The sequence below is a fragment of the Aphanomyces invadans genome (genome assembly GCF_000520115.1).
Source record: "Aphanomyces invadans strain NJM9701 unplaced genomic scaffold supercont1.6, whole genome shotgun sequence".
NCBI classification, from domain to species: domain Eukaryota; phylum Oomycota; class Saprolegniomycetes; order Saprolegniales; family Verrucalvaceae; genus Aphanomyces; species Aphanomyces invadans.
In genome coordinates this window covers 68,393-88,800 of record NW_008580151.1, presented here as the reverse complement: position 1 = coordinate 88,800, position 20,408 = coordinate 68,393, and the positions used below count along the sequence as shown (strand labels likewise).

The following is a 20,408-nucleotide window of genomic DNA, read 5'->3' as shown; positions in this document are numbered from 1 at the left end:
TCGCCAACGTTAAACAGTCCCGTCTTGGGCTTCTTGGGTCGGCTGAATCGTGCGTGAGTCCGACAAGATGTTGGAAGGGCGAAGGTCCCCCCACCTGTCGTCGCTGTCACTGGAGCTGTCATCGTCCTCGGCGTCGTGGGGCATCATGTACTGCCGCGATGGTCGCTTGGGCACGATGCCAATGCGTGGCGAGAGGCATGCCAAGTCGAGATTCCATTGCCTACACGCCAACAACAGGGCTCAATCTCGCGACGGCATGATGGGATTACCGCTGCGTAGGCGACACTTCCTCGGGCATGTCGTCCAGCACGAGAATGTCGACTTGATGCTGCTGCTGCTTGCCAGTCGATCGTTGTCGCGGATCTTTGCGAGATGGTGGCGGCAGTGTCGGCGACACTTCCACAAATGCTTCCTTGACACTCAGACGGGTGGACGTCGTGCTTGGGATGTCGGCCTTGAATGTAGCGCCACCGACGTGCAAGGTGTCTGCCGTGCCGCCGACCGTGCTTTCGAGTTTCCAAGCCTTGAGCTCGTGCAAGATCGAGTCTCTGGACTTGGAACTGAGGCGGCAGGTCAAATCGAGCTCGGACGCGCGGTCTAGCGTGTCCGTGATGGACTCTCGATGGAGGGGAGTCGAGGGCCGCGGGGGAAACGACGACGCTGGCGTCGCTGGACGGATGTTGTTGGATGCCGCTACGTCGTCAACGTCGACGTGGAAGTGCTCGTGGCTGCGGCGACGAAGGGCGCTGGTCACGTTTCCAGCAAACACAACGTCCGTGCCGTGCGTCAACTCGCTCGAGTGGTGATCTTTCACTCGTGGCGTCGCGGCCGCCGCCTGCGCGCATTGTGTCATGCCACCACCACGTGTACTCGAACCAAACAGTACCGAAAGCTGCTCAATCGACGTCGTGCTCGGCGAGTCAAACAAAGTCTTTGGCTAGGTGAAGCTCGCGATAAACCTTTCATTCATCTAGCTTGAGAAGCACCTTGACGCTGTCGCATCGCTGCAGGACGGCCGCCGCGGGATGCACATAACTCAAGGCTTGATCGATCATCGCAGGGGTCACCTGGACACATCGCTCCACATTAAGCCGACGTGTAGAGAGCCATGTCACCAACCCACCTCGATGCGGTCGCTGGCAGTGACGGACGTGCTGTCTAGCGTTTGCAATTGCGGCATGTAGCTGCACACGATGAGGCGGTACTGAGGAATGTTCGCGACGGGGTTGTCGGTCAAGTTGAGCGAAGCCAGCTGCACGCACATGCCTACAGAAGCGCCACGTCATGCATCGATCTGGTGGCCTGTACGTGCCAAGCTGTTCGATTTGCACAATGTCGTCCACGGCGTTCCCTTCCAAGTCTAGTTGATTGCAGCGTAAGAATCGACAAACAGCGCCAGTCATGTCCTCACCGACGACGTGAAGCGCGTCGTGCATGCTAAGCGGGCTCACGTCCGAGATTTCGTTGAACTGGAGGTAGAGTTCGCGAAGTCCCGTGAGGGCTCCGATGCCGTCGAGGTCCTTGACGCCGCTTCGCATGAGCCACAGCACCTGGAGCGAGTGGAGCGACGTCCCGAGGTCACGGAAGCTGTGGAGCACGCTCTCGTGTAGCCGAAGCTGTGTGAGTGACGGCAGGAGCACTCCCAGCGCTTCGACCGACTGTTTGTGTGTGTCAACAGTGAGTTGGAGGTACGTGACTCGACTCAGGTCCTGCTTGCCGCTGAGGAGTCGCTACAATGGTCACGTCATCGTGAGCCCATGACGGTAACGACTAGCGACGTACTAGCTTTGCGTCGGTGAGGTCGTCGAAAGGATTGTCGTTGTCATGTGTTGGGACAATCGGGCCACCCCGCGAAGGCGGCCGGTCCACCGCCGGCATCGGGTTGCATCCCTTTGGCAGCGTTCGAATGATCAACTTCTGCATGCTGTTAGACCGAACGGGGGCCGCGGTGTCGTCGATTTCTTCGCGCGCGTCTCCATCGCACTCCATGGCACCCACCAACTCGATACAACACGACCGCGGCGGCGATGTATTATTAGGCATGCACGTGAAACAACTCGAGTAACGCCCACCCATCCACAAACTCGGGGCCACCCCTTCGATAGCTTGAGCGATCTAGAGAGTATGTTCCCATTGACAAACCGCCTTGCGTGTGCTCCTCCACTGGCGTCGCGGCCGCCACAGCACCAACCATGCACGTGCATCACTGAGTAGGGACAGTGCCGCCACCCCGTGACGGCATATCCAAGATGAATCGGCAGCAGCATATTCCTCATGAGCTCGTCTTGAGCATGTTAGGTGCCTTCGCGCGAAGCATGCATGTCGGCGCGATTTTGTGTTCGTGAAGAGGATTCCATCCCAAGGAACCTGTCCACCTGTAACTTCCACTCCAGTAGTAGATACTAGTAATCGACATGATGAGTACTACTAGGAAGTTGTTCGCGCACATTCATAAAAACGACCGAAGTTTCACGGATTTGACGAAATTGCTGAAAATATGGGTGAATTCGACCCGACATCACCGAATCTTGACGGCGACCATTCCTTTATCCGGAACGACCATTTAGACTTGACTTGAGTATGAGATCGCTATCACTTTCCGAATAGTACAGCCCACATGTGTATTTGAAAATGACACGCACGACGACGGCGGCAAGTGGGCGATACCAGACCGTCGGCGCCGCGGCCGACGAGAAGACGGCGAACCCAGCATCTCATGCGGGTGTGTTCTCCAAGGTGTTCTTTTCTTGGGCCAACGCACTCATGACCAAGGCGAACACACCAGCTGGAATCACCTCGGATGACTTGTGGGCTCTCCCGCCACCGTCATCGGCCCAACAAGCATTCGCCAAGTTCGACCCGAGCTTTCGCCAGACACGGTCGATTGTGACGTCGTACTTGTCGATCTTTGGGTGGAGATTTCTATTCATTGGTGTGCTGCAGGTGCTCATTGTCGCGGGCACGTTGTACGGCCCCGTGGTGCTGCAGCTCGTTATGGAGCTCGTGGAATCGCGATTCGACATGCATCGCGCCATCCTATACGTCGGATCGCTCTTTGTCGTGAAGCTCCTTCAAGCGCTCATCTGCACGCATACGACGTTCCAGAGCGACGTGATCGCGCACCGCTTCACGTCGTCGCTCCAACAACTCGTGTTTCAAAAGGTGCTTGTCCTGGACGCCAAGTCGCGCCGCGACAAAACAGACATCGCGTCGCTCTTTACGAGCGACATCATGTGGATCGTGAGCTTTTCAAACTACACCCATCAAGTTTGGATCATTCCTGTGCAATTGGGTCTCGTCCTGTACTTGCTGTACAACGTCCTCGGGTACGCCGCGTTTGTCGGTGCCGGCATCATTGTCGTCACGCTCGTGTTGAACAACGGTCTGGCACATGCCCAGCGCGGCCTTTGGCGGTCGCTCATGGTGCTCAAGGACAAGCGCATGAAGGTTCTCGAGGCTGCATTTAGCACGATTGTCGACCAAAAGGTCGAGACAGTCGCGGATCGACAGAAACTGCTCCCGGACATTCAAGCTCACCGCGAAAAGGAACTCGGTGCGTTGTGGGGAGCGTTCAGCTTGTCTGCGGTCGTCACCGCCATCCTGTACACGGCACCAATCCTCGTCACGACGGCGTCGCTCGCATTCTACACGCTCGTGCTGCACCAGCCGATCACTGCAACCAAAGTGTTTACATCGCTCGCGCTGTTTCGGTCCCTGCGGGCGCCGCTCATCGGGCTGCCGCAGATCACGGCCCATTTCATGCAGGTGCGTGTTCCGCCAACCGACCACACGTGCAGGCCGCAGCGCAACTGCTGTCGACGCATGCAAGTGTGCCTCCGCGCCATCGTCGCGTCGCGATGGAAAACATGGCGGGCTCATGTGTCGATACATGTTCATAGGCCCTTGTCGCCTTGCGTCGGCTGCGCGACTTTTTGAACTTGACGGAGAAGGACCCGAACCTGGTACTCACGCCCAACCAGCTCACTGCCGTTCAATACGAGCAGTATGCCACCAACAACGTTGATATTGCGATCGAAGACGGTGCGACGATGGTCGTCGCTCGGCTCGACGCTGTAACATGAACGGGTGTCTAGGCTCGTTTGGGTGGGATGCCGACAAGCCAATGTTTCGCGGACTCAACTTGCAAGTCAAGCGCGCGGAGGTGGTCATTTTGCATGGCGACGACAAATCGGGCAAGACGTCGCTGTGCAATGTCATTTTGGGCGAGCTGGAAAAGTACGAAGGCAGCGTGTTCGTGGGGGGCCGCGTCGCGTACTGCTCGGAAGACCCATGGTTGCAGCGCTTGACGATTCGCGACAACATTTTGTTTGGTACGCACGCCATCACGCTTCCCAACACGACCTTGGCGTATGGTAGGCAAGCCATACGACCGCGCGCGGTACAACTTGGTGCTGGAAGCGTGCGGGCTGCGTGTGCTGGAAGACGGATTTCCGTTTGGCGACCGCACCGTCGTCGACGGGACGAAATTGTCCAGGGCCGATCGAATCCGAGTCGCCCTCGCTCGCGCGTGCTACAGTGACGCTGACATTTACGTGTTGGACATTGCAATCGACGAAACAACGTTCCAGTCGTGTGTGTTGGGCCTGCTTCGCCACAAGACGGTCGTGTTGGTGTCGGAAGATCCGGCCGTGATCGAGTCGCCGTGCATCGACAAGCGCTTCGACGTGGGGAAGATCGTTGCTGTTGAAAACAAGGCCAAGGCCAAGTTGCACGGGCACTTGGTCGATGCTTTGCCCAGTACGTCGTCTCTCGTATGATTCCGCGTGTCGAGGGGATTTCAAACGGACCTTCATCCCCCAGGTCGCAAGCGGTTCTGGGAAGAGGAAGCGCACATTCTGGAACAGGACGTGCCGAGTTTGCACCCCCAGGTGTGGTGCGACAACTTGATTTCGCCGTCGATGCGGTCGCCGTACGGGATGCTCCAGGAGGAGCCGCGCTTCGTGGTCGACGAGGTACGTACCGCGCCGCCGCCACACGGACAACTTGAGACCCTGTGACGCTAGCTTCCCGTGCCAGAATTCCTTCAAGAAGATGGCGACGCCCGCGTGGCGACCAACGAAGCGTTCCGCGGCTACGTCCAAGCGGCGGGGTGGTCGTTTGTGGTCGTGCTTGTGCTAGTCCAGGGTCTGTGGCAGTGCGTGCAGGTCATCAGCGACCTCTGGCTCAGCCACTGGTGCACGACGTCGAGTTTGAAAATGTGGAGCAACAACACGATTTACGTCAACGGAACGATCGTGCTGGCGCGTCGCAACGCGACCGTCCACACCGACGACACGATCGTTGTGTCGGATGCCATGGTGAACGCCTACTCGAAGTGGAACATGCACGTGTATGCGGCGCTGGCCTTCGTGTGCATGGCCATGGTGGTCGTGCGGACTCTTCTCACGTCGTGTGCAGGTACTGGACTGGTGCGACTCCCACCTGCGCTAACCCTCGCCACGTAGGCATCCGTGCGTCGAGGAGGCTGTTTGACGATATGACGACAACGCTCGTGAGTGCCCCGCTGTCGGAGCTTTCCCCCGAGTACTTTGGCCGCATCCTGAACGTTTACAATGCCGACATCAACACGATCGACACGCGGCTCCCGTTTGCATTGGGCGGGTTCCTCGCCAACGCGTTCATCGCGGCCTTTTGTCTCGGGGCATGCGTTGTGTGCCTGCGGTTCTACGGCGCCGTTGTCATGGTGTGCGTGATCTTGTATGTGTATTTTGGCACGTTGTATGCGCGGCCAGCCCAAGCGATCGAAACCCTCGTCAAGGAGACCCGGGCGCCGCACTTGCAATTTGTCAAAGAAGCCGCCGACGGTGCAGTCGTCATCCGCGCGTTCGGCGCCAAGCAAGTGCGCCGCTTCCATCGCGTGCACAAGGTGCACGTGGACATGCACCAGGAAGCGAGCTACACGCAGCAAGTGTTTGCGCAGTGGTTTGCCTTGCGTATGCAACTCCTCCACGCGTGCTTGATCTTGACCATTACGCTCGCCACCGTGCTGTCCAAGTCGTCGCTCACGCCCGGGCTGTTTGGGCTCGTTTTCAACTACGCGCTTCAAGTGCCGCCCCACGTCGAATTTGTCTTTAGCATTTGGTCGGGAGTCCTCACGTCGATGGCGGGCGTCCACCGCGTCCTCGACTACGTGCACAGCCGTCGCAAGATCGCGTACGTCTAGATAGATGGTAGCTTCATCCTTCACTGCCCAACAACGTTGTCATGAAGAGGAGGCATTGAGATGGTTGGTTTACAACCCAAGTCGACTTTTTTTGTATTTTTCCACGGTGTCGAGGTCGGGCGCCACCGCCGTCATGTCGCAGGTCTTTTTGTGGCTGTCGCTCGTCCCAGGACGGTCCTCTTGCATGCACGACCGGTTGTAAATTATGGTCCCTCGCCCTCGTGATGCCGGTGCGAGTGCCGCTGCTTCCATGACGTTGGAATCCTTTGAATCGTGGGGCAGCACTTCCGCCACACAGTAGCTCGAGACGCGGACACAGCGGCGCGGTCTCCTATTCCCATGTGGATGCTTGCTAAAAATAAAACTGCAGATGCCCGCCTCCGCTCCTTGTGGAGATCGAAAAGTTGCCATGACGTCGGAGAAGGACCACGCCATCGATGCGCTCAAGGCTGGCATGGTCAAGTTGAGGGCCGAGATAGCGTTGCAGGTACGAAGGACCTTGTTGCCCCGTCGTGTGCCGGTCGACGATTGAGTTGCGCTGTCTTTTTCAGAACGAAGCGATGAAGCAGCTGAAGTGCGCGAACCAGCAGCTACAACACAAACTCAAACAGAGCGAGAAAGATGTATGTTCTTCGCGTCAATGGAACTCGATGACCAAGGTCAAGCTAGTTTCATGCCGTGGTGGCCGCCCTGTGCGAACGCGACCGTGGCGTAGGATTCACAAAACGAAGCGAGGTCAAGCACGATGTGCTGCACAACCTGCTCGTCAAGGTCAGTGCTTGATGGCCGTACCTTGTCGAGGATGACGACGTAGCCGCAGAACAAGCACGCCGAACAAGTCGCCGAGTGCTTGAGGAAGGAGCTCGATACCGTCAAGTTCAACGCGTACGCGCGCGGTCCCTCGTTTGGCCTTCTAACATCACCACCAGGAAAACCCTGCGATTGCAAGAGCTGCAAGTGGAATGTTGCGAACACTTTTCCGAGATCGTGTTCTTGCGAGAGAAGGTCGCTACGCTGCTCAACTCGACGCAGTGCGTGTCCTTGGATGGATCTCGCCACCCGTCGCGTCATGCCAACCCACCTAGATGGAGCTCTTCCGTCGAGCACGATGACAGAGACCCCACTGGGGTAATTCCGGACTGTAGTCCGTGCTACAACCCACTCACCACCTCCTACAGTGTCGAAGAGCAGCCAGCTTCTATGTCGCAACGAGTCCCGCCATCGAACTCTCCAACAACACACGCAACCTCCACGACAGTCGGCCGTCCGTCGACAAGCTGAAGCCGTCGGGATCTTCCTCAAATGACGGCGACAGCAAAGGCGACACTGCGCAGACGTCTTGAAGAGCCATGTTGCAGCCTCCCCCTGGCAATTCGATCCATGCCCCGCACAACCATCAGCATCCAAAGGACGTGAATTTCGATCCGTTGCACGTTTTGCAAACGATTGCCTTGGCATCCCAACCCACCCGCTCGCCGTGCTCCGTGATGATCCAGTCGATTTATATTAGTCAGACCCGTGTGAAGAAGAGGGATGATGGTGTGAGAGGACTTTACTCGTCGTCTTTCTCTTCGTCGTCGGTCTCGCGTCCTTCTTGGACTCGAATCGTCAACTCGTTTTCGAGATCTGCCCCCATGTACGAGTCGCAGATGAGGTACAGCGTGTACTTGAACGTTCCGGTCGTGGATGGCGCGGTAAAGTCGAGCGAGAGCGACGCTTGCTTTTGGAGAGGAATGCGCTTGATGCTCAAAAGCGTGTTGGCCGCGGGGTCTCCGATCACGACCCACCAATTCTCAACCTTTTCCACCGGACTGTGCTGCGAAATGACCGCGCCCCAGTCGTCCCTGTCGTCGTCGCCTTCGCGCTCGACTTGAACCTGCACGACTTGTCAAGTCCGCCACCAAGATTACAACATACCTGCACCGACACGGCATCGCCCGTCGTGATGTCGTCAGCGTTCTGAACGTCGATGTCGATCGACACGTCCGGGTACGAGTTGCAAAACGACGCGATTTGCGCCATCTTGCTCGGCGAAAACGTGAGCAGCTTCGACCGGACGCTGTCGTCGACGCTTAAAATGTCCAGAGGGGTTTCGATGACATCTTGGTCATCGTCGCATGCCGAGTTGTGCGCCTTGATCGTGTCGACGACGGCTGGCGTGAAGTGCGGGATCTGCAGCAGCGGCGACGCATTCAGACCGACGCCTTGCGTGATCATCTGACTCAGATCCATTGTCGCCAACGCAGGCTTCAACCACCCGTTGGACGAAATGACATCGACCAACGCGTGCAAGAGGCGGCCGCAAAGCTTGAGAATTTCGTTCAAGTCTTGCTTCAAGTACGGCGACAGGCGGTCGTGCTGGCGACTAAAGTGAATTTGGAGCAGGATGTGCACTTTGACGTGGATCGCAGTGTATGGGGGCGACACGGGCCAGAGCAAGTGCTTGGCCAGCTTTTCCAACACGCGGTCTTCGCCAAAACGAACGGACAGCGCGTCAAACTCGGACGACGCCGCCAACATATCGAGCAACGCCTGAAAGGGTTGTTTCAGTAAGCCCGAGTTGACAGCTCTGAAAATACCTTGAGTTTGGACGTAGCCGTCACGCTGCACGCAAACAGCTCGATCGTGGTGTACCGAATGTAGTAGAAGGCAGCAATCATGCCCAAGTTCATCGGACTCAAGTCGAGTTCGTCGGCGACGGCAATACATCGCGAGTCGCTCAAACTGGTGACGGTGCGCTCGACCAAGTCACTCAAATGGTCGCTCAGATGCACGTTCGTGCTGCCGTGCATCTGGTAGTAGTTTGGATTCTTCATCAAACGACGGTACATCAGTGTCCACGTCAAGTAGTCGACAGCGTCCTGTTTGGACTCGATCGTCTTGGTCACAATTTCAGCGTTGATATGGTCGCTCAAAAAGAACTCCAGCTGCGACTCAACGGGCAGAGGGTCATACAGCGTCTTGGTGTAGAATCTAGTAGAAACAAACTTCAGCATGTACGATGACATGGACTGGTGTACCTCTTCTTCGACGAATGGCACAGCACGGAGACCTTGGCGTTGTGGTCCATCAATGGACGGTTCGCAAGCGACGTCATGTGGTGAATGTCCGCCAGGGGGTAATCCACATATCTATCGATATTCGATAGGATGAGTTATACAAGAAATCCAAAAACAATACCTGTGCTCTTTGCCGTCGTAGTACTGGGTGCCCATAATGATGACCAAGTACGCCTTGACTTGCAAATCCCACGCGAGGGTATGTGGGACCAAAAGAATTTGAATCTTGTTCGATTCGAAGAGGTCCAACACGTAGTCCCGGTTAGGTCGTCGCATGGTTTCCGACAAGTAGCCCACGCCAGCAGTCAGCGTGTGAGCAAGCGCTTCGTCGTCGTGTGGCAGCTGCACGTGCAACGTTTCGTCGAGCAAAAATTTGGTCGGTGTGTTTTCGGCCAGCGCAAACGTGATGAGGTCGATGGCAGACAACTGCGCTTGCTTGCTGGACGGACAAAACACGATCGTGGGCTTTTGTTGGGACTGGTGGCACACCGTGTTGTACACTGGCTTGGCCATTGCGAGCATGCGCGAGGCAAAGTGATTTATTTCAAATCCTTGGACTCGAATCTCGAGTGGCAACGGACGGTTGTTCGGGTGGAAGTTGAAGCATACGTCGACCCCCAGCCAGTCCCCGACGTCCTACCCAACAGCGTCACCATGCATGGAAACTGCATCTACACAACCCAACAACACGTACCTTGGCGTTGGCGAGCGAGTTGCCCAGGCCGAGGATGCGAATCGGCGTCTTGACTTGACTCGAAATAAAGCGCATCCTGGACGCAATGATTTCAATCGTAGGACCTACTCACGCGCATTTGAATTCGTCCATGCAAAGCACCACGATCTAGGATAGCGAGGATAGACATACCGTACTCCCCGCCCCCCACAAAGTGGAGCTGGTCCAGTACAAACAACTGCACGTGTTGAATGCGCGCGCGCTTTTTCCATCGTCGACTGAGCACATCCCATTGTTCTGGAGTGGACACCACAACTTGCGATGTTTGAATGGCTTTCACGTCGGCCGTCGCGTCGCCCGTGAGACGGACGACATCAAGCCCAAACACGCTATCTTGTCCAAACTTGGCGGTCCAGTTGGCGTGCTGAGCGGCAACGAGCGAAGCCTTCGGGGCGATGTAGACACAAAATACATTTTCCAGGTTGTCGAAGTGTTCCAGACACAGCGTCAATAGCGCAATGTCGGCAAGCACCCCTTTGCCGCTGCCAGGCGCAGCGCACACCAACACGTTGGAAGTCGTGTTTTCGAGCAATTTGGGCAAAATTTGCGTTTGAATCGGATTGAACTTTTGGAACGCCCATGGAAACGGGCCTTGGGCGAGGCAACCATCCAGCAGCTTGGATACCATCGACGTGTCCTTGAGACCGGCCTGTACACAAGCCTTGGCAAGAACAGCCTTGACCGAGAGGGGCTGCAAGTCCAGAAGTTCCGTGGGGGGAGCGTTCTTGGTCGGCAAGATGAGGTCTTGGAACGATATAGGAAGCGTTGTTTCACAGTGCAGCCACTTGTCTGAGACCACACGGAGGTAGTAGAGCGGCGCCAGTGGCTCGAAGAGGGGGATGGTAAAGCTCAAGTACGTTTCTTCCTTGGCATAGCGACGCTGGAGCATGAGATACTCGTGATGGATAAGCGATTCCCCGTCGACATCTGTGATGAGCACCCAAAAGCCCTCGCTGTTGGTTTGCATTTGAAAGTCTGGAGTGAAGCTCAAGTCGACCTTGAGTAGGCTGCGGGTGATCGGCTGCACGGATGCCGACACTTCAAGCTTCGGGAACTGATGCAACAGAGTGTACAGTTCCTTGCCCATTTTAGGCACTCCAATCAACTGGCCGAGATCGGCCATCGACAGATCAAAATACCGGTCAAACGGGATGTCTTTCTTCTCGAGTTTGCGGCACATGGCATCCGACAGCGCCGGGAACTGGCGCAATGGTGTGTGGCTCAGCCACATGCGATGGTCCACCATCTTGCAGATCGTCAAAACTTTTTCCGCCAACAAGGCCCAGCCGCGATGCAGACAGATCTCAAACAGCGCACGCCAGATACGCGCGGCCGACTGGTGAATGTGCACCATGTCCGCAAGGAGTGCAAACCCGTTCAAACTGAGACGACTAATGTACGCTTGGAGGAGGACATTGACCTTGGCACTGCCACTGTTGCTCGCTCGAACGTTCACGTTTAGTGCTTCCTTGACTGGAATTGGGACGCGTTCGAGGAGTTTTTCTAGTTCCAGACGCTCCTCGGACCGCACCATCACGTACTTGAACTCGTGAGACAGCGAAAACAATCGAAACAGCTCAATGTCCGACATGTGTGGCTTCAAGTACTCGTTGTACGTGCTCATTGAGTCATGGGCGATGTAGTAATGCGACGCAACCTACGCAGCCCAAAATCCGTGTCACAAACGCTCGTCAAGGTCTCCGATACACAGATAGATGCATGTGTACCTTCCCCAGCGACGTCACTTGGAAGTGACCCGTCTTGCGCTCGTACTTGATCAAGTTGTTCTTTGCCAGCAACGTGGCCGCAGCGTGACACAAATCCACGCGACGCTGGAACAGAGTCGGGTCGTTTTGCGCTTCTTCGACCGAAATGCCGTACAGCGTAGGCGCACGAAGCATGCGAACGTAGAGGTACGTGTACCCGAGCCACGTGGCAGCTTGGTGAAGATTCTGCACTGTGCCGAGGACGATTTCAGCATTCATCAGGTCGGCCAACCGCGACATCATTTGGCTTTCGACAGGCAGCTGTTGGTTCATCAAACTCAGGTAGTAATTCAGTTGGGCGTGCTGCGTCAAGATGATGCCTTCGCCCTGGGTGTCGTATTGAATACGCCCGGCTCGCCCAAGCATTTGCAAAATGTCCAACGCGCTCAATTCGACCCAGTCCGACTTTTCCGCCGAGTACATTTGCGTCCCCTTGATGATGACCGTGTGAGCGGGCAAGTTGACACCCCATGCCAACGTTGACGTGCAGCAAAGCACGCGGACATGGCCGTCCGCAAACAAGGCTTCCACCAACGAACGGTCCTCGCGTTTCATCCCGGCATGATGGACGCCAAACCCAAATGGAAGAATCTCCTTCAACCCGTCGTTGTGGACATTTGTCGTCGCTTCCGTTTGGAGAATCTACGCGTACCAACCCGTGAGATTCGTGCCCAACTTGGTGAATAACATCGACAATTGAAACAAAGAATTCTCGAAGAAGAGCGCAGCCTCCAGCAATTCAAGTCACTCCACATACTACCCATTCACCGTCCGGTCGGCAACTCCATCGTTCGTCCTTTCGCCAAACGAAGGACCAAGTTCGGGAAAAATCCAATAAAATTCAAACGTAAAGGCATGCCGTTACCTCGGAGGATGCGGAATTGGGCTTCAAGAGTTCGCTCAACGTGTCGTTTTCAACACACAAATCACGAATTGCTTTGGCCGTGGCGACGGTCTCTTTTCGTGAATGTACAAAAATGAGCACTTGGTTGTCGTGCTTGGCTTGTTCGAGGATTTTTTCATAGCAAATTTCGTTCATCATTTGATGACGCTTCATCGCTTTCTTTTCCATGATGCCAATGTACTGCTGCTGCAAGGGCACCGGGCGATATGTCGAGTCAAACTCGAACAAGCCTTTGTCGGGGTTTACGCGCAGGAACGCCGCGACGTCCTGAAAGTTGGGCAGCGTTGCTGACAACCCGACCAGGCGCACCATTTGTTGCGTGCTTTCAACTTGACGGATCGTTCTACGAAGCAACGAAGCCATGAGCGGGACGCTCAACGAGAATGGTAGCGTACCTGGCCACAAGCGCTTCCAAGACTGGTCCGCGGGTATCATGAAGCAAGTGGATTTCATCGATGATAATCAAGCGAACCAGTTGCGTGTACGTTCGATCGTCGCCGGATTTGCGCGTGATAATGTCCCATTTTTCGGGTGTTGTGACGATGATCTGAGTGTTAAAGAGTTCTTCCCGGCTCAGGTTTTGATCCCCACTGAGTTCGCGAACTTGTAGGCCGTACGCCGCCGTGAGCCGTTGCGTCAAGTTGCTCACAACTTCCTGAACCAGCGCCTTCATCGGCGCCACATACACGATTTTAAAACTGTCCAGGTCAATCGACCCGTCGTCTTGCAGCGCCTTGGCCATCTCATGGAGGATCGTAAGCATGGCAACATTCGTCTTCCCGGCACCGGTCGGGGCACACAGTAATAGGTTCTCGCCAGACTCGAACGCGGCCGGGTACATCCTCGATTGAACGCGGTTGAGGGACTCCATCTTGGCAAATGCGGCATGGGTCCACGATGGCAGCGAGCTGATTTTTTTGCGCTTCTTCTCTTCATCGGCAGCCGTTTTCGCTCGGACGGCTGGGACGTGGTACTCTTCGTATCTGTAAGAGCACCGATGCATGATGAGACACGTGTGTCCATCCTATCGGCCTACTGAACGCACCCCTTCTTTTGGGCACGCCACGTGCCCTCCGGCAACGACAACTCCTTGTTGCTCATGAAGTGACTACCCTCGGCAAATACGAGCGAATCGATGCTCAGGTTGTGGAGAGGTCTGGCCGTCGACACGGACACCGCCACATCGCCGTCGTTTCCCGTGTCAACGTCTTGTTGTTGCATACGCTTCAGTTGCTTAGCCTCCGTGCGAGCGCCCGTTTCTAACGCCCCAATACGCGCTTGCATCCACCCTTCTGCGGTCGTCGTTTGCGACAGCGTTTGCAAGATTGTCCGGCCGACGGGGTCTTGTTGCATTTCGTTCTACTCATCAACCATTGGAGGGGGTCGTGCTTTGTTTAGCCATTCAAGGACGCAAACATCAAGCCGCACTTGGCCGATTCGCCACATCCAAGGACAGCAGAGGCACGTACTTCGATGGCGACGCGTTCGGCGTCCGACTGCGCCTGCTTCAGTCGCGTGCAAAACACGACCTTGGCACGATTGACCAGCAGCACCTTGATAAATTCAAACTTGTCATAGTCAAGAAGTAGCACGAGCTTGTTTTCGCAGTGGCCAAGCTCGGATGGCTCGCTCAGCACATTCAGCACTTCTTCCGACAGTCGGTCCGACACTTCTGCATCTTTGTACCACTTGCTCAGCTCGCGCTGGAGCCAAAACGCGTCAATTTCGTGGACGTTTAACCCGCCGTCCTCGCCCTCGTCATCGTCCATGGTCCCGTCGTTCACGCGCATACCTTCGCGCACTGGCTCGTCACCCTACACAACGCATTTCTGTAAGGGATGCAGACTGCATGAGACACATCGTCATGCAGAATAACGTACGTCGTCGTCGTCGTCATCACTCTCGTCACGGATTTCGTCGTTGTCCGAGCCTTCCTCTTCGTCGTCACCATCAAATACAACGGCAACGCCCATCTCCTTGTCCATGCCGTCACCACCTTCTTCGGGTCCCGCTTCAAGAGTGTCTGGAACGTTAGTTCGAAAATCTGTCATGCGCTTTGCCATCTCGACGACTTGGCTGAATTCGTGGGAGGGTATTCCCTGCAGTAGCTTTGCAGTTTCGCGAAACTTTTCGTCGTCGCGGTAGTCTTCGCTCTTGACAATCTGTAAGATCTCTTCCGCAGCATCCGCCATGATCTCGGACGGCTGATCGCCCAAGTACTTTTTCATCACTTGTAGCAGCTCCTCGTACGCCACACGACTCACATCCGTTGACGGGACGTAACTGAACGATTCCTCGGTGCGCTTTAGGATGCTCTTGTGGCCCCCGATAAGGACCTTCTTGACCGACGCAGTTTCACCTTCGCCCAACTCGTTTTGCTTGCGCTTCTTCGACCCCGACTTCAACTTGGGCGCTTCTGCTCGCTGGGCCAGGTCCCCCATGCGGTATGTGATCTTTCCGACCAAAGACTCGACTTCTCCTGTCGGTTCGTCCTTTCGGCGGCGGCGGTCATCCCGATCTGCCTGTAGCACCAAGCTCGAGTTGTTCGTGTAGGCATACTGCCGGCCGCGCGCTGCCTCTTCTGCCATATCCAACTCGCGGAACGGTCCTTGTGTGGTGGGGGTAAACCAAATCGTATCCGGAATTATGAAACTTGTCCGGATAATCGCGAACCTGCCCCTTCTTTTCCACATCAGAACTTTTGACGCAATTTCCATCATATGTGACTAAATTCGCAATAAGTTTTGCATGGAGCACATACCCCCAAGGTAGCGAGGCACGTCCACACTAAATCGTTTGCACCAGCACGACACGACGCTTCATGGTCCATTTCGTCACAGGTGAGACGCTATACTTGTAAGAATGAAAGAGCATCGTGAAAACCAGATTTGCGGATAACTTTATTGGTCGAATAAAATAGAGAATAAATTGTGATTGGCTGGAAAACAACCAAGAAATAGAGCGAGTTGAAGAGAAAGATATCTCCCATGTCGTCAAAGGACGTGGTGGGGGCAACGAAGGACCTGCTGAAGCTGCCGCCAGAAGAGTTCCTCCGTGAGAAGCAGCGTCAAGATCGAGAAATGTGGAGCTAACACTCATGGTCGTTCACGTAGATCGGACGAAAGCCACCAATGTCATGCAAGACGCTGTCAACTTGGTGCTGGAGTACCGACCTGAACAGCCTTTGACGTTTCTGGCGAAATAGTACGTGAGACTGTCCATGCTTCGGTCACGTAACGTGGACGCAGCTTTCAGATGATGTGTGGCGATTTGAGCCCGGTCGAGATTAGTGCCTTCTACATTCAGTCGTGTGGGACTGTCTCGAACTCGTCGTTTGAGGACACGCTGGTGTTGGCGTACCATGCATTGAAGAAACACAGTGATGCCACAGGAGTTGAGCTCCAGGCATTTCAACAGCTCCTCCATCTTCTCTGCGAAGACATTCCGTGCGCTCCGAATGCCAAGCTCGTGCAGTACTTGGCGCCTGCGGATGCATCGCCCTCGGTGTCGTACGCCAAGTTCAAACACGCAATTGACGTGTGCCTCTTGTACGGCGAGGTCATTTCAGAAGGAGAAGACCTGTTTCAGTCGATTGACGCCGCCAATGCGGGTGAAATCAAGACCTCTGTGCTGATCTCTGCGCTGGAAATCGCGGGGGCGAGCAAGACCACGACTACAATCGTCCAGCTCGTCGGCCACGTGCGCGCAGTGCTCGAACGCGTCACATCCAACGACGCAAACGCGTCCATTTCCCTCGGCATGTTTTTAGCAACTGTCGCGCAGGTTGTGTTGCCCATTGCCTTTTGTTAACATCATGTCGTGGCTTCCAACCACAGCAGCAGTAGCTGCTGCAAACCCATCCAGTCGCATCGGCAAACACGGAGTGCATCTCAACGTCGTAGTCGCGGCTCTGTCGCCAGAGTCTGCTTTGAACGAACCAATTCTACTATTCTTTTAAACCATGTCGGAGTGAGCGACAGGAGCTCGGTGACAAAGCATTGTCGATGGAAGGCCCTACTTTAAGTTAACTGTCCATGTCGAGGGCGTCCAGGTGGGCCAGCGACTCTTTGAGTTGCTTCAACTGAGCGCGATACCCACTGCACTCCAAATGCAACTTGGAATTTTCCGCGCGCAACGTTCGAATCTCCTTGACGAGGACTTTTTTCTGACCCTGTCGTGTCCACTGAGTCGATTTCATTGCCAGAGTGGCCAAACCTTGGCTTGCCGCTCGACAGCTTCCTTCTCCGCGGTTAGGCACCGCATCATGTCCTCTAGCACCTGCGCAAGTTTGTTCACGGAAGCACTCTATGTCGACGTACTTGAGATTTAGCGTCGTGTTGTTGGCGCAGGTGTTCCAGTTCGTACTTGGCTTCTTGGTTTTGCGTTACGTAGAGCTGAAGAACTTCGTCGGCGTCTTGCGACTTGGCATCGAGGTAAGCCATGACTTCGCGATCCAAGTTGGATTGCGCGTCCGCCAGCGCCTGGGCACACACGCAAGGTCAGGTCGTCCCGTGCGGCGGAACACTGGCTGTGGGACCTTGTCTTCGATGGCGAGCGCCAACGCATCCTCGACGTCCTATCGAAGGATGCATTTAGTTGTGAAGGTCAAGGCAGTGCATGGATTACGGTGAGCTTCTCCATCAAGAAATCGCGAACGTTTTCCGCCCCTTGCAACCGTGCTGCCAGGTCTTCCTTTTCGGCTTGAAGTGCCGTCAAGTGCTTCTACAATTCCCATCCAAGCTGGGTCGTCGGATAAATTGGCGGCCGCCGCAGCTACCTCCAACGTCTTCATGCGAATCATCAAGTCGTGGAAAAATTTCATTTCCTTTGCATTGAAGGACTTGATCATGTCGTCTGCCCGTGCCAGCTACACCAGACGGATCCTGTGGCTGCTGTTGGGCCCTAAAGAAGCATTTTACCTGCGACTTGTCCAAAGCTGGCACGGGGCGAAGCGATGGCTTAACATTCAGCGGTTTTGGAATCGTGGGGGGTAGTGCCGTGCGGCGCTGCAGCTTTTCTTTTTTCAACCCAAACATGACCTGCTCCAAACATTAGGCCAGCGAAGCTGGTACGACAACTGGTTACATGTATTCGTGACTTCCACGCTTTGGAAGTCAAGCTCATGGCGAGTACATCCATGGCATCTACGTTTGAGAAAATGTTGAGCAGCGTCGCGTCCGACAGGGATGCCAGCCCCGTTGGCGTCGATGTCGGGTCGTGGTTTGGTGGAGGTCCAGCCTTCTCTTGCTGTAGACGTTTCACAATAGCTGTGAAGAAGCCGTAAGAACATGCTAAACTTACGATCGCTGAGGGATTGAGAACGTTCTGAATGCCCAGTCGCCGGTGCAGCTCGCGGACTTCGCGCTGGGAACGGGACAGTTCCCTCGACAACGTAGCATACGACGCGATCTTTTCCTTAGATTCTGCAAGTTCCTTTTCGAGCCTGCTGGTGTGTTAAAATCACGTCGTGATACTGGGTAGCGAACCTTGCTTTGTTGAGCACGTCTTGGGCAACAAGTTCGGCTTCTGTCTTGAGCTTCCGTACGAGAGTTCGCCCTTGTAGTTGCAACAGGTGGACTGTTTGAAGTACCTAACCAAAGTCAACGTCTTGCGCTAAACGCGATCTTTGTACATTTTGCTTCTCGTCCCAGTGGATGCGTTCGGCTATGGCATACTGTGCGAGGGCAGCGTTGGCTTTCTCCAGTTCCGTTGTCAACGCATTGCGCTCCGTCTCGTGTATCCACGTCTCAATGTCGGCAATCATGTCATCTAAGACAGATTTGACGGCCACCACCGTCAACACATCTTCGGTTGCACGCTGGGTATATCCATGGAAGAATGCTTCCAACATGGTTGAGGTCATGCTGCTTGTATCACAAAAATGGGCAAGGACATAGTTCATATAATTGGCTAAAATAAATTGGTTTTCAGCCAAACAAAATGTAATCAGCGTAAGTAGTACTATAAGTATGTCCTAATGTAGCTAGTTATACTAGACAATACTAGACACAATCGACACAACTTGCATCGTTGGCGAGGTGCAAACGACATGAGCGACGTCGCCAAGCCGAGCGTGCCGGTGACGATCCTAACAGGGTTCCTGGGCGCTGGCAAGACAACCCTTCTCAACTATATCCTGACCCAGAACCATGGCAAGCGCATCGCAGTGATCGAGAACGAATTTGGTGAAGAGATTGGGGTGGAAAGTCTTATAGCACGTGTATGTCAAGCACATTGTATTCTCGGGATGCTCATCGAGGATTGGAATCGCACCTATAGGATGGCGCAGAAGGAGAAGCGTTTGCGGATTTCTACGAGTTAAGCAACGGGTGTATTTGCTGCTCCGTGAGAGACGATTTGGTGTCGACGCTCGAAGAACTCTTGACTCGGCGCGATCGCTTCGACTACGTCTTGGTCGAAACAACAGGTGGCGCCTCGCGCGCGGGGTATATTCAGTGGCAATTTCACATCTTCTCTAGGCATGGCGGACCCTGGGAAGCTTGCATCCATGTTTTGGGTCGACAACGAACTCGAAGGCCGCATCACTTTAGACGGCATCGTGACGCTCGTGGACGCGAAAAACATTGCGTGGCACTTGGAGCAAAAAACGAACGAAGTGATGTCCCAGATCGCATATGCCGATCGCATCCTCATCAACAAAGCCGACCAAATGCCGCAGGACGAGGACCGACGCCGCCTCGAGCAGCAGCTTGGGGTTACGAATGCCCTCGCTCCGTGCTAGTACGTCGTCCTTCTTGACCTGCATATGACCAGGACTTGACCTGATGTGTCTCACGATGAGCAGCTGGACAGAGCGGTCGCATGTGGATTTGGATGCGATTCTGAATATCCAGGCCTTTTCGGGGGATCGTGCAATGGCCGTTCTGAACGAGCAGAGCGTCGAGGTTCGCGATCATGTCATGCCTTTAAAAATTTGGATTGAGCCCAGTGGTGGTGTAGAAGGCTTTTCCACACACAAACAGCGTGTCGAGCACGTGCATCCGCCGAGAACTTCCCCTGACGGTTCGGGCTCTAGAGCATTGGATCGGAACGCTGCTTTGGGAGCCCGAGACCGACGGCACGCGCATCTTTCGCATCAAGGGAATCGTGTCCGTCGCGGGCGATGCCTGCAAGTACATTTTACAAGGAGTCCAAGACCTTTTTGACGTGACTGCGAGTGAAGCATGGGCACCAGATGAACCACGTACCACCAAACTCGTCTTCATCGGGATGGGATTGAACCCGCAAGCGTTGCAGCAAGGGTTGGATGCGTGCGCCGCAGAATAACGCTGTAAATGGTACATCCTGAGCGTGAAAGTGAATCCAGCGCAGTTGTTCACCCAACTCGATCGGTGCTTGGACTCGAAACGTTTTTGGAAGGCAGCGAGCGGCAACGGACTTGCCCAAGTCGATGCGTTGGGAGCCCTGGAGTGAGACACCAATGTCGATACTATCGACCTGAACGAGGTGGTATCGACGAGTCCAAACAACAAGCGGATCTGGACCAAAGAGATCGCGGTCATTCCCACCTCGACTTGTTGGCGAGCTTTCCGCGAATCATGGACATGGCGGCCGCGCTTTCTTTGCCCGCTTGCTGTGACGAGTTCAGGGACCATGAGAACCATTGGGTTCATGGTAGAATGACCGATGCCACATTCCAGTCGAGTGCTAGCCATTTTTCGAGCGTCGACGCCACCAAGTTCCATCAAAGCTTGTTTCACCACTCATCCAGTTCCAAGCGTTCATGACATCGTCGGCGTGC

The 20,408-nt window shown here is 55.0% G+C and overlaps 8 protein-coding genes across 17 annotated transcripts in view; 4 read left to right on the top strand and 4 right to left on the bottom strand.

The window, feature by feature from the left end:
• Positions 1–9: 9 nt before the first annotated feature.
• Positions 10–1,989, bottom strand: H310_03794 (hypothetical protein; the record flags this gene model as incomplete). The annotated part of the gene is made up of 7 exons (XM_008867797.1): positions 10–220; positions 270–835; positions 887–937; positions 987–1,067; positions 1,124–1,266; positions 1,412–1,730; positions 1,783–1,989. The coding sequence occupies 7 exons, from the start codon at positions 1,987–1,989 to the stop codon at positions 10–12; spliced, it is 1,578 nt and encodes a 525-aa protein (XP_008866019.1).
• Positions 1,990–2,631: 642 nt separating this feature from the next.
• Positions 2,632–6,184, top strand: H310_03793 (hypothetical protein; the record flags this gene model as incomplete). Its single annotated transcript, XM_008867796.1, has 7 exons — positions 2,632–3,765; positions 3,900–4,041; positions 4,095–4,331; positions 4,378–4,758; positions 4,822–4,973; positions 5,025–5,418; positions 5,466–6,184. The coding sequence occupies 7 exons, from the start codon at positions 2,632–2,634 to the stop codon at positions 6,182–6,184; spliced, it is 3,159 nt and encodes a 1,052-aa protein (XP_008866018.1).
• Positions 6,185–6,593: 409 nt separating this feature from the next.
• H310_03792 (hypothetical protein) lies at positions 6,594–7,527 on the top strand (the record flags this gene model as incomplete). The annotated part of the gene is made up of 7 exons (XM_008867795.1): positions 6,594–6,671; positions 6,736–6,807; positions 6,854–6,955; positions 7,005–7,069; positions 7,114–7,215; positions 7,270–7,312; positions 7,363–7,527. The coding sequence occupies 7 exons, from the start codon at positions 6,594–6,596 to the stop codon at positions 7,525–7,527; spliced, it is 627 nt and encodes a 208-aa protein (XP_008866017.1).
• Positions 7,528–7,643: 116 nt separating this feature from the next.
• On the bottom strand, positions 7,644–15,255 carry H310_03791 (hypothetical protein). The gene is made up of 13 exons (XM_008867794.1): positions 14,527–15,255; positions 14,116–14,460; positions 13,692–14,005; positions 13,042–13,629; positions 12,608–12,989; positions 11,704–12,384; positions 10,109–11,633; positions 9,938–10,041; positions 9,365–9,879; positions 9,205–9,315; positions 8,764–9,157; positions 8,102–8,716; positions 7,644–8,060 (listed from the first exon to the last, which is right to left on the bottom strand). The coding sequence occupies exons 1-13, from the start codon at positions 15,232–15,234 to the stop codon at positions 7,737–7,739; spliced, it is 6,606 nt and encodes a 2,201-aa protein (XP_008866016.1). The 5' UTR covers positions 15,235–15,255; the 3' UTR covers positions 7,644–7,736.
• Positions 15,256–15,621: 366 nt separating this feature from the next.
• H310_03790 (hypothetical protein) lies at positions 15,622–16,608 on the top strand. Its single transcript, XM_008867793.1, has 3 exons — positions 15,622–15,700; positions 15,760–15,850; positions 15,895–16,608. The coding sequence occupies exons 1-3, from the start codon at positions 15,634–15,636 to the stop codon at positions 16,454–16,456; spliced, it is 720 nt and encodes a 239-aa protein (XP_008866015.1). The 5' UTR covers positions 15,622–15,633; the 3' UTR covers positions 16,457–16,608.
• Positions 16,519–18,518, bottom strand: H310_03789 (hypothetical protein). Of its 10 annotated transcripts, none has more exons than XM_008867792.1 (11): positions 18,279–18,518; positions 18,133–18,236; positions 17,948–18,089; positions 17,732–17,893; positions 17,566–17,685; positions 17,424–17,513; positions 17,273–17,368; positions 17,184–17,222; positions 16,966–17,127; positions 16,862–16,924; positions 16,519–16,817 (listed from the first exon to the last, which is right to left on the bottom strand). In XM_008867792.1, the coding sequence occupies exons 1-11, from the start codon at positions 18,507–18,509 to the stop codon at positions 16,671–16,673; spliced, it is 1,356 nt and encodes a 451-aa protein (XP_008866014.1). In that variant the 5' UTR covers positions 18,510–18,518; the 3' UTR covers positions 16,519–16,670. The 10 variants fall into 10 exon arrangements, with proteins under 10 accessions (XP_008866014.1, XP_008866008.1, XP_008866010.1 ...); XM_008867786.1 differs by having other exon boundaries at positions 16,862–16,917; positions 17,012–17,127; XM_008867788.1 differs by having other exon boundaries at positions 17,273–17,513.
• A 138-nt stretch (positions 18,519–18,656) lies between these two features.
• Positions 18,657–19,967, top strand: H310_03788 (hypothetical protein). Its single transcript, XM_008867782.1, has 5 exons — positions 18,657–18,866; positions 18,926–19,073; positions 19,126–19,387; positions 19,452–19,551; positions 19,607–19,967. The coding sequence occupies exons 1-5, from the start codon at positions 18,696–18,698 to the stop codon at positions 19,931–19,933; spliced, it is 1,008 nt and encodes a 335-aa protein (XP_008866004.1). The 5' UTR covers positions 18,657–18,695; the 3' UTR covers positions 19,934–19,967.
• Positions 19,968–20,165: 198 nt separating this feature from the next.
• The window catches only part of H310_03787 (hypothetical protein), a gene marked incomplete at both ends in the record, with an annotated part of 1,893 nt that continues 1,650 nt past the window's right edge, over positions 20,166–20,408 (bottom strand). Inside the window, one exon of the mRNA XM_008867781.1 lies at positions 20,166–20,240. Within this exon, the coding sequence (XP_008866003.1) occupies positions 20,166–20,240 (75 nt within the window). The remainder of the gene's footprint in view (positions 20,241–20,408) is intronic.

Bases quoted from the DNA above. Each gene is read 5' to 3' on its own strand.
- H310_03789 (XM_008867792.1), bottom strand. From the start codon at position 18,509: ATGACCTCAACCATGTTGGAAGCATTCTTCCATGGATATACCCAGCGT. The intron at 18,090-18,132 runs GTTCGCTACCCA...ACACACCAGCAG, and splicing joins GACGTGCTCAACAAAGCAAG to GCTCGAAAAGGAACTTGCAG. The intron at 17,686-17,731 runs GTAACCAGTTGT...TGTTTGGAGCAG, and splicing joins CGTGGAAGTCACGAATACAT to GTCATGTTTGGGTTGAAAAA.
- H310_03788 (XM_008867782.1), top strand. From the start codon at position 18,696: ATGAGCGACGTCGCCAAGCCGAGCGTGCCGGTGACGATCCTAACAGGG. The intron at 19,074-19,125 runs GTGGCGCCTCGC...CATCTTCTCTAG, and splicing joins CGTCTTGGTCGAAACAACAG to GCATGGCGGACCCTGGGAAG. The intron at 19,552-19,606 runs GTTCGCGATCAT...GTGGTGGTGTAG, and splicing joins TGAACGAGCAGAGCGTCGAG to AAGGCTTTTCCACACACAAA.
- H310_03790 (XM_008867793.1), top strand. From the start codon at position 15,634: ATGTCGTCAAAGGACGTGGTGGGGGCAACGAAGGACCTGCTGAAGCTG. The intron at 15,701-15,759 runs GTGAGAAGCAGC...TCGTTCACGTAG, and splicing joins GCCGCCAGAAGAGTTCCTCC to ATCGGACGAAAGCCACCAAT. The intron at 15,851-15,894 runs GTACGTGAGACT...ACGTGGACGCAG, and splicing joins TTGACGTTTCTGGCGAAATA to CTTTCAGATGATGTGTGGCG.
- H310_03791 (XM_008867794.1), bottom strand. From the start codon at position 15,234: ATGGCAGAAGAGGCAGCGCGCGGCCGGCAGTATGCCTACACGAACAAC. The intron at 13,630-13,691 runs GTGCGTTCAGTA...GTGCTCTTACAG, and splicing joins TGGCGTGCCCAAAAGAAGGG to ATACGAAGAGTACCACGTCC. The intron at 9,158-9,204 runs GTACACCAGTCC...TGTTTCTACTAG, and splicing joins TGCCATTCGTCGAAGAAGAG to ATTCTACACCAAGACGCTGT.